We start from the raw sequence: 11012 nt of genomic DNA on the forward strand, positions 1-11012 counted from the left end.
GCTGCATCAGCCCCACCCTGTGCCGACGTGTCTCTTTTGTGTGTTACCGAGCCTCCTGCTGTGTTTGATGCGTGGTCCTTTTTCCTTTTTGCAGAGCAATGAGCCCTTAGTTAGACCCTCAGCCTTTAAACCAGTAGTTCCTAAAAACTTCCATTCCATGCAGAACCTCTGCCCGCCGCAGAGCAACGGGATGGCAGAGAACAGAAAGAGCTTGAACCATGCCAACAGCAATAGCCCGTCCGCACCCAAGGGTGGACTCGACAAGAGCAGCCTTAACAGGACTACAAACCAAGGGGGGGGGCTCTCGGATTCGGGCCGTAACTCGCTAACGAGCCTGCCCACCTACGGGACGGGCTACAGCCAGCACGTGGGCCCCATGAGCGCCTCCACGAGCCACATCAACCGCATCGGGACCACCTACGTGGAGAAGAACATCGTGGGATACAACGGGATATCTACCTCAGACAGCGGGCGGTCCTCGAGCAAGAGCACCTCGTCCTTCAACAGACTGAACCATCTCAACGAAACGATGCCTTTCCACTCGCCCTCGACCGACGACATCATCCAGGACCTGGAGGACCGGCTGTGGGAGAAGGAGCAGGAGGTGCTCCAGATGCGGCGGAACTTGGACAAGAGCGAGGCGGCCATCTTCCAGGTGTTCGAGGAGAAGCAGAAGATCTGGGAGAGGGAGATGGAGGACCTGAGGCAGAACTATGCCAACAAGTTGCAGCAGGTCTCCAAAAAGGCGCAGCGGGCTCAGCAGGCTCTGCAGCTCCAAATCTTCAAGCTCCAGCAGGAGAAAAAAAAACTCCAGGACGACATGGGACAACTCCTCCAGCAACGAGAGGAGCTGGAGAAGAAATTTGTGGCTTTCAAGAAGGAGCAGGCTGAGTTTCTCCCGAAGATTGAAGAGACCAAGTGGGAGGTAAGAGCGTTGTTGTAACAGACCCTGAGTGAGGTTTCCATCGCGGAGTCTGGTGACCCAAAGTGCCTCCCACGTGCCCTAAGTGGAGCCCACAGGTAACAGCCATGGGTTGGTGGCCTCCAGGTAACACTTGTCACCTCACTTGTCTGAGTTCCAGGCCTGTTGATTTCAATTAAGCTAAAATAAGCACAACCTTTCGTGCACACCCCCCTGTATTGGTTAATAATTTGACTTCACAGTCACTCCAAGTCGTGACATTCAAATCCAGTTTCAGGGAACACAGGTCTTTCCACACAGGTACTTGTGCGTGCCAAAAATGGGCTTAAGTCTATTTTAATTAAATTCTTTTACTATTTGCATTTGGGCAAACCTTGAAACCGCTTTTCAGATATTTGATTTTTTTTTAATTGAAGATATAAAAGCGACTGAGATAAAAATGATATCGACAGCCATGTCTACCTTATGCTTTCCATTGTAACACACTGTTTTCAGTTGTTAATAAGTTTATCTCTCTTAGAAAGGCAAATTCCTCTTTCTAGTTCTCCTGTTGAGTCCTACATAACTTTTTCCTACTGTTTCTATTTTTAGAACATTTTATCAAGGTCTGTTTGTATAGCCAGTGCTAACATACCTTTTTTTTTCAACTTGATCATGTGAAGAATTTTAATCCTTCCATGCACAGGCTAGAAACTTTAAATTTATTAAGAGTGCAGAGGCAAAACATAGCTGTAGAATCAAGAAGACCGTATTCTGTTAATCCTGATGGAAAGTAAATGAAGCTGGGATTAATTAGGCTCTGAAATGTGCCATTTGCAGATGTTCAGCAGAGATTATTACAGGCTCGTTGTACAACATGTGCAGGATAAATCCCAGAACGGGCAGACTGCATTGTCCCTCCTTTGACCAGCAGTTCTGCCCAGGTCTTTTAAGGGACCTTAAAGCCCATCCAGTTCCACGTCCCTGCCATGGGCAGGGACACCTTCCACTAGATCAGGTTGCTCCAAGTCCCATCCAATGTGGCTTTGAGCACTTCCAGGGTTCTTTAGGAGTCTTTGGGAAGGAAGGCATCATAGGATGAGTAAGTAAAGTCTACTTACCTGCCTCCTGTCCAATGCTCCCAGGTCTTGGGGAGAAGCTGGGTGGTCTCTGGGTCTGAGATGTTTCTGTCTCAGACTTGCTCAAGGTCCAGATGCCATTGAGGTAAACTTTGTGGGAAAATTCCAGCTGAGAAGGTTTGGGATTGAGCACCATGGGTTTGTGGGTGGGGGAGTAAGATGAAGGCAGGAGGGAAGCATCGCTGGTGGGGACCGCAGCACTGGGCTTGGCTGTTTGGGCAGCTCCAGCTGGAAACAGCATCAGGTCCCTGAGAGCCAGGAAAAAACACAGAGGTCAGTGGCATGGTCTGGGTCCTGGTGAAGGCTGGGTCCATGAGCAGGGTTGTTTCACGGGCAGTGCAGGGGACAAGCAGCTCCTCACTGCCATCTACCAGCCTCACGGGTGCTCTCCCCACAGGTTTGCCAGAAGGCAGGTGAGATCTCCCTGCTCAAGCAGCAGCTGAAGGACTCCCAAGCTGACGTCTCCCAGAAGCTCAACGAGATTGTGGGACTGCGGTCGCAGCTCAAGGAAGGTAAGAACTTCCTACGGGAGAAAGAGGAGCAGATCCTCACCCTGAAGGACTCCTACAGCTCCAAGAGCGTCAACCTGGAGATCTGCGAGAGCGAGCTGCAGCGGAAGATGAGCGAGGTCCAGGTGCTGAGGGAAAAGCTGAACCACTGTGAGCTGGAGGTCTCCGGCCTGAAGCGGACACTTGCCAGCATGGGACCTGCGGGGCCTTTTGGCGGGGACCTCGGGGAGAAGCTGCGGGACCCGCTGGCCTGCGAGAGCGACGAGGCCAAGATGCAGCGGCAGAGCGAGGACAGCGTGAACACCCTGCGCAGGGAGGTGGAGCGGCTCCAGACGGAGCTGAAGCTGGAGCGGCAGCAGCGGGAGCAGCAGGTGATGGACTTCGAGGAGGAGCGGCGCACGTGGCAGGAGGAGAAGGAGAAAGTCATCAAGTACCAGAAGCAGCTGCAGCTGAACTACGTGGAGATGTACCAGAAGAACCAGCTCCTGGAGCACAAGGTCAACGAGATGAACACAAAGACCACCAGCCCCCCGCACACCGAGGAGAAGAAGACATGGACTCCCTCCAGACTCGAGCGAATAGAGTCCACCGAGATCTGAGGAGGGACCGAGGCGACACAACGGAATTTTTTATTGCTGTGCATGTACTACCTACTCAAGCCAGTGATCTTCCGAAGGATAATGCGCTCCCGCTGGAGCGGTGTGAGCGTGCTCCCACCAGGCTCCATCACCCTTACTCTCCACTTCTGTGCTCTGTAGGTAAAATAACTGTGGATGTGTGTTGGTTTTCTATCGATAATGCGACATCTCGTCTGGGCTTTTTCCTAGTACAGCTGGTGAGGGTCAATTGGCTCTTTTGTAATCTGCCCTGACTGTTACTTCACTAGAGGCTGCCACCCCCTCTCCTACAATTCACCCTTCTTCGGTTGGTTGTTTTGGAGGGTTGCATTCAGTTTCTTTGGTTTTCCACACATTTACGTGCAGCGAAACAGTTCAAAGTGGCAGGTTTGTTGTTTTTTGGGGGTTTATTTTTTCCAGGACGTTTTTAGCCACATTGGCTAATGGAGCAAAGCTCTCGGGATCATGAGCAAACTCAAGTGTTCTGCATCAAGTATCCTGTCTAGACGGTGGTCTTAGTGAAGTCAGTGTGAGCTTGGCCACTGATTTCAGTGAAACCAGACATATCTCTACCAGACGACTCCCTCTTGCCCTGGTTGCAAGAGGTTAGGACATCCTTGAGGAGCAGGATGAGCCTGTCCTGGTAACAGAAGCCAACAAGGAATGATGTCCCAGCAGGAGCCTCTCTGGAGGCTCAGCAGAGCTTAACATATGCTGCGTTTTACACTTCCTTGTGGTTTCCTCCTGCAGTTCCACTCCTCTGCCGGGTTGTGACCAACCCCAGGAGCAGAAATACCCTCCCACCTCTGCCTTGGTCCCCTTACTCTTACTCTACACCCAAGCTGGCTGCAGCAAGAAAAAAGCTTGGAAATCCAAGCTAGTTTCCCTTCCCAAGAGCCCTCTTACTTCCCAAAGTCAATGTAACCGAGGTTTGGGGAAGCCTCCAAACCCATGGGATGTTTATGCAAACTGAAGCTTTAGCAATCTGCCCCAAAAGTGGGCAATTGTGCCACCCTGTCCCCAAATGAGTGACACCTTGGTGCACTCTCTTGGTCCAGGGTCTGCTTATAAACAGCACTAGAGCCTCACTCAGGAGTTGCAGCGGAGGCACAGCAGCATCACGGCTGGATTGCAACGGTCAGCCTTCAGTAGAGCCATTCCAAACAGCGCCCACAGCCATCCCACGGGGCATCCCACACTCCAGGGATGGAGATAACGCAGGCCTAGCTCAAGAAAATACTCAGCTACTAACCCTGAGCATGAAAGAAGTCATAAGAGGGGGAAACGCTTAAGATCACGCAAGTGCTTACGCCCTGGTAGAACCATAAACCAAATCCTACGTGCACAGTCACCGAGGCAGCAAAACCCGGCATTCCGCTTGAAAACATGGGCAGAGTGAGCTTGGTCCTTCCCGTCATGGATAATTTTCTACCACGAGTCACAATAAAGAGAAGAAAAATGTCGCAAAGTGGAGTTTGCACTGACTGGGCGGTGGCCAAAGGATCAATAGGAGTGGGGATTTTGGCCCTTTGCCCGGGGGAGCAGCTAGAAGAGAAAAGTTGGAATTAGCACAGGGACATCTTGACATGTCCATGAGGTGACTCCAGGGAGAGTTTGGCCAGATCACATTTCATGTGCATACCAAGGAAGAACCTCGAGGCATTGAGGGGCTGAAGACCTTCCAAACAAAAGCCTGCACATTTTCCATGTTCTGTCTCCCCAAAGCTCCCCTGTTCATGACCGGGTCTGACCTTCAATTTGAGAATAAATATTGTTGTGGTGAGCTCCAGACTGAGCAAAGAGTGGAGACTGCAGTTAGTCCCACCAGCCCACGTCATCAGGCAGAGCTACTGGCCAGGAGCTGGTGGTGGCTGCCAGAGATCCCTGGAGCCATTGAAAATGGAGATGTGCAACAAGACCAGGGCATTTCAAGATCCCGGCTGATGGTTCCTGTCTTTTCCCACCACTTCTGCCCATGTCTTTCAACCCGGAGGAAGACATAACTCATGGAAAACACAGGGGCAGCTCAGGCTAAGCCCGTCTCCCAGAACCAGCCATAAAAGGGGGATTAGGTCTGATTCATGATGGGGATGGGGAACAGCCCCACTGTGAATCCTGAAGATGCTCCAGCACTCTTGGACATCAGCCTGTGCACCTCACCGAGGAAGGAGTGCAGCTGCCTGCCAGTGCCACCCAGCAGCAGACTTTGCCATGCCCAGGGAGACATCTACATGGCCCTGGCCAGGAAAATCCCAGAGCTTCCTCCATGTCATAATCCAGGCCTTTGAGACAGAGTCAAACATCCCACACTGTCAGGGTTGGAGATCTCTAATCCACCATCTCAGCTTTCTTTTCACATCAGAGAAGCCCACGTTGTCCTTCTATCCACAGCAGGTGTGTGGTGTCTGTGCCTGTGAAGATTTCTCACCTCGGAGGAGGAAAGGCCCACTCCCTCCACCTTCTTCACTGCATCACATCAATCCAGAGTTTCAATCCATATGTCAGAGACCTCGACTGTGGACATTCCCTGGATGACAGAGCCTTGCAGACACCCATTAAGACACTCTGCTGCTGCTGCTGCTGCTGCTGGTTTTCCCTCTCTTGGGATTCTCCCAGGATCCTCCAAGCACCTGGCCGTCCTGCCGAAACCACCCCAGCTGTGCTACGGTGACAGAAAATACAGATGGTTTTGGGAGCCAAAGTGCCACAAAGGATTCCTGTGCTTCAGGATTCCTCCCCACAACTGGGTGTGCTGCTCCCCATCAAGTTGTCTCCCCTGTGCCAGCCCTTTGCTCAGCAAAGACGGCGCAAAATGATGGTGGGACACCTGGATTCCTGTTGTTTGTGCCCAGGTGGGAGCTCACCTGGCTCCTTCCAGATCTTAACACTTTCACAAGTTGATGAAATCTCCCATCAAAAGCTTCGTTGAGGCTCTGGGGTCTTAGCCCTGGATTAGGACAACCAAGGGGTGCCAGGCTGGCGTTTGGGTGACATATCCTGGGAATGGTCAAGGAGGCTGACAGCGTGTCTCTTGGAGGCACAGGCAGGGCTGATGAATTGTTTCTGTCCCATGGAACTCCACCCAGAGTTTGGGCTTGACCATCCCCCAGCTCTCTCCTCCACCTTGGAGCTAGTGGAATTCAGCGTGATGTCCTGGCTCATATGTCATTCTACAAGTCCTGCCCCCAAAATCCTCTCTAACTTGCCATTGGCCACCACCACAAGCTATGGCCACGAGGATGTCAGCTCAGTTGCCCACGCATGGGGTCCACAGTCATTAGAGATGCTCTGGGATGCCTGACACTTGCAGCTGGGCAATATGAGCCAAGATTTTTGAGAGAGCCAGGCCAGTGGTGGGAAGTCCTGGAGCACCTCTGGTGTCACAGGATCCCATGTACAGAGCTCAGTCATGCTCCAAGCACATCCACACAATAAACAGAGGAGAGGACACTGATCAGCTCCAGCAGCTTCCATCCATGAGGATGTGGGCTAAGCAAGCTGTCCTGCTTCCAGGGAAGGTCTTACTCTGTTGTGAGCGGGGCTGCTTTGCTCCACCACCATTCCAAGGCTGGCTGCTGCCGCTGTCCCAGCAACCCAGCTGGGCTAATTCCAGCACTCCCCTCTCACCCCCAGGGTGAACACCACAACCAGGGCATGTTGTTGTGCCTCACAGAGTTCCACTCAGCTCCTGCCAGTCTGGTGGCAGCCGGTGACCCCAATCCTGCCGTCACTGGTGGTGGTCACTCGCCTCCAGGTTTCCACGCTCCAGAGAGGAATGGAATTGTTGCTCTTATGCTGTTGTACAGAGAGAAGTGTACTTGGATGTAAATAAGAGCCCAGCTCTGTATGTTGATGATTAAACGGAGACAAGAAGGCTCTGTGGCTTCTCTGTTGGCGAGTGGGGCCGAGTGCTGAGTGCTGCACACGGAGTGCTCAGCACCCCGACCTGTGCCTGGCTGCAGTGGGAATCAGGGCTTCAACACCTCCCAGGAAAGCAATCCACCTGGGATTAGCTCAGCCTGGTGTCACTCTGTCCTGCTTTGATGCTTGCTGTCTCCCTGAGCCAGGTTTGCAATTGCCCCCTGGTTAAGGCTGAAGTCCCCTCTGCCCCTCTGGTATCACACCCAGACTCCATGCAGACAGTGGCTCCCAGAGGTGTCCCCGCTGAGCTCTGCCCATGGAAAGGACCATCCTGCTCCCCTTCTGCCCCTTGCAGTGGCACTTTATAGCTCGCTCAAGGCAGCGAGCTCACGAGCAACATGACCAAAGATCTCCGGAGAACACTGGGCTGCATGCTTGGAGCTGCGTCCTGGCTTTCCTGGGGAGAGATGAGGCTGGTGTGGGCTGGAAAAGGTGAATGAAAGCTGGCAGGGGGCATGATTTCCCCGTGTCCCACCTGGGAATGTTTGCAGGTCCATAAGGGCCTTTCCTGTGCGAGATAGGACAGGATAGAAAGGAGTTCCTGGGTGAGGTGATCATTCCCAGTTGGTTACACTAATATCCTCCACAGCCATACCAATTAGCTCTACACATTTCCCCTGGAGAATGTGGACCAGGGGCTGTCCCTAGGAGCTGGGATGGATGCCATTCCCTTTCTTCTTCAGGAGAAGAGAGGATGCATGCCAAGCCATGCATCCTCTTGTCTTCAGGCAACTTCATGCCTCTCATCTTCAGAGCAGTAGGTCTCCTCTAGTTTAGCAGCAGACATCACTACAGGGTCCAGTCAATTGTTCTGGCTCAGTGGGAATTGCCCAGGAAAATGAGCGTCCTGAGAGCTGGTGGTCCTGCTGGCTGCCCCCGTGGTGTCCTCTCCCCAGCTCACCCCAGGGCATCCTCAGCACCCTCCTTATCAAGGAAACAAATTGCAAGGTGAAGGCAGAGTGTTCTTCGCTTCTCCTGCTCGGGGTGCTGAAGGCATCTCCGCCCACCTTTGCTCCATGAAGGCTCCTGGACCTGGCAGGAGGCCGGTGGGAGATCTGTGCTCCTGCAGGTGGGTGTTCAGGTGGGTCTGGGACTCGGGCAGATGCCTCTCACTGTGCCTCTGCTCCCCAGCTGTGCTCAGCCTTCTCCACACCATTCCTGGGATGGGAGAGAGCCCAACTTGCCGTTAATTTAACCCAAACCTTCAGCTTAAGCCTTGAAACCCCTTTATAATTCACTGATCACCAAGACCCCTTGCTAAAGATCTGTTCATGTGTTGCCTGTGCCCTGCTACTCCTCTGCTCCAGCTCTCCAGGCTCTCCTGCCTCCTTTTAGATAATTCCCATCCCATTGGAGCAGTCAGTGCCTCTCCCAGTACTCTCCCATCTCCCATCTGGACAAGCTGGAGCTGCAGCCCGCACTGAGAATGGGTTATCCCAACCCTGCTCTCAGGAGCTTTCCAGAACACTGATCCCCTCCTCTCTGACATTCCCATGGCAGCTCCATCAGCCCTGCTTTACCTCCAAGGACAACCTGGCTTCATGCTGAAGGACATTCCCATGGCCTGCAATCCCGTGGGATCATTGCATGGCGGATTCACACCATCACCACCCAGCTCTGGGGCTCCCTGGTCCTTCCACCTTCTGGAAAATCAGGGGTCTGAGGGTCTTTGAGGTCCATAGGGACAGGCAGGACCCCACAGTGTATCAAGGGGTTGGGATCACATCCAGCTTTTTGCAGGTGTTGGCTTCCCAATAGGATGTTCCATGCTGGCAGTGCAACTGCTGTCAGCGCCAAGCTCCTGTATTTTCAGGATAATCCTCTTCCCTGGTTCTCCCAGTAAAGGGGATCGTGTCAGGTCTGGAGCCTGGGACCAGGCCATGTCTCCACAGCTCTTTCACAGATCTATTTTCTCCGGCAGGAAGTCTCTGCTTTCTGTCCCAAAGCAATAGGTTTTTCCAGGGAGATTTAAAAGGGACTCTTCCCAACTCTGACACCTGCAGGCAAGCCAACATTCCCGTGAATACCTTCACAGCTCCAGCCCCGGGCTCAACTCCTTCGGAAAGGGATGCGAGGTCCAGTCTGGCTCTAAATGACCACAGTGTTCTGAGCTTGGTGGCCCCGTTTATCCGGAGAGTCCAAAGCTTCCCACATCCAGCAGGCCACCAGCCTGGGTGCCCAGGAGGTGTGGCCCATCCTCTCCTGGTGCCCATCCCACGGCTGTCACTGGGTCCCTGCAGCGGGTCTTCTCCATGCAGGAGCCACTGGGGTGTCTGAGCTCACGGAGCCACGTTCGGTGACAACCAGTGGGACACTGTGGCTCTGCCATTCCTGAGAGCCAGGCTCGGAGGAGAAAGCTCCCTTTTCCCCCTTTCCTGCGACTGAAAGGAGCAGAACACGTGCGGGCAGAGCTCCAGCACCAGCGCAGGAGCGTCCCAGCACCACCCAATGCTGCACACCCGGCCAATGTGTCTATGCAGTCCCTTCCCAGGCAGCCGTGTCCCCGCAGAGCCAGGGACCGGGGCTCCTCCAAGGTGTCTTCGTTTGCACTCTCCGGGACCTGGTAATCGCTGTGAGCCCAGAGGAGCCGCCCTGGCCTTGGCCTCGCTCCGGGCACCACCACGCTGGGGAGGGTTTTTCTCACCCCAAACCGATGCACGTCGCTGAGTCGTCCGTTCTCCAGCAGATCCATCGCTGTCCCCCCAAACCCCAGCTCCCCGCGGGGAGGAGGGCGGGTTGGGCGAGGCTGCTGTCCGACTTCACCAGCAATAAGAGGAGCTCCACCGGCGCCGGGCCGTGCCCCTCTGCAGGACCTCCTGCGTGAGACCCCTCGTCCCATTCTGGACCTCCCCGACTGTAAATTCAATCCCAGCCTTGTGCTTTCTTCCCTCTCGTTTCCTGACGCCTCGGTGTCTCTCTCCTTCTCTCTCCCTCTCCTCTCTCTCTCCTCTGACTGTGAATTCAAACCAGAAGTGTTCTGAACTCGACTCCGTTACTGTTCTGTTTCTGCGTCGACTGTTGCCGGTTCTCCGAACTGCGTCTCAACTTTGCAAAAAAAAAAAAGGAAAAAAGAAAAAAAAAATCTTAAAAAAAAAAATCTAAAAAAAAAAAAAATTAAAAAAATTATATATATATAAAAATATATATATATACTTAAAAAAATAATAAAAATTTAAAAAGAACTCCATAAAGTCGGGTGTCTCTCCTGTCCACGTGGTCACTCCCAATCACCGTTGTCTTGACTTGGCCTCTGGTTTAAGTGTGTTTAAAGACAAGAGGTTGAACAAAAAAAGGAAAAAAAAAAAGAAAAAAGGGAAAAAGAGGTAACATGCAGCATTCTGGGATTTTTGTACAGCAAAGGTGTATCTGTTTCAGAGGTTCTTGTTAAAACTCTACCACACTTCCCACTTCCCTGCTGGTCTGTTGTATGTTCCCTTTGGGTTACCCAGATGTGAAGAGCTACTGCCTTTGCCATTTTCTACGGTGAATATACAAATATATCTGTACAGAGGTATGTATATATATAAATAGACATGCAGATCTATATGTATACGTATCTCCAACTCTCCTCTCTCGACCTGACTGTGAAGGATTTTTATTGGGCAAAATAAAATGGAGAAAGGCCCCGTTTTAAAAACAGGACTGCGTGGCTTGTTTGGTTGTGTTGCAGGTGGGAGAAGGGGTGAGAACCAAGGGGGTTTTGGGGAGGGAGGCACAGCTGGGCTGGGGAACTGGAAGGAAAGCTTCACACTGGATGTACCAGCACCCTCCAATCCAGCTGCAGTGGTGGGAAGGCAATTCCCCTTCCCTCCCATGCCAAGCTCTCACCTGGAGCAGCCACATCCCCCACCAGAGCATCTCCGGGAGTTCCCTGATTTCCCCAGCATGAGCCCTTCACGTGGCTGAAGGGGTGGAAAACACTCAA

The 11012-nt window shown here is 52.7% G+C and overlaps 1 protein-coding gene across 5 annotated transcripts in view; it reads left to right on the forward strand.

Moving 5' to 3' along the window:
• The window catches only part of LZTS3 (leucine zipper tumor suppressor family member 3), a 46544-nt gene extending 35818 nt beyond the window's left edge, over positions 1–10726 (forward strand). For 4 of the 5 annotated variants that reach the window (XM_032108237.1, XM_032108239.1, XM_032108238.1 and 1 more), the window contains exons 3-4: positions 95–925; positions 2438–10726. In XM_032108237.1, the coding sequence (XP_031964128.1) occupies positions 95–925; positions 2438–3148 (1542 nt within the window). In that variant the 3' untranslated portion in view covers positions 3149–10726. The remainder of the gene's footprint in view (positions 1–94; positions 926–2437) is intronic. The other variant, XM_032108241.1, reaches the window with a different exon arrangement.
• Positions 10727–11012: the final 286 nt, after the last annotated feature.

Source organism: Corvus moneduloides, chromosome 5 (genome assembly GCF_009650955.1).
Source record: "Corvus moneduloides isolate bCorMon1 chromosome 5, bCorMon1.pri, whole genome shotgun sequence".
Lineage (NCBI taxonomy): Eukaryota > Metazoa > Chordata > Aves > Passeriformes > Corvidae > Corvus > Corvus moneduloides.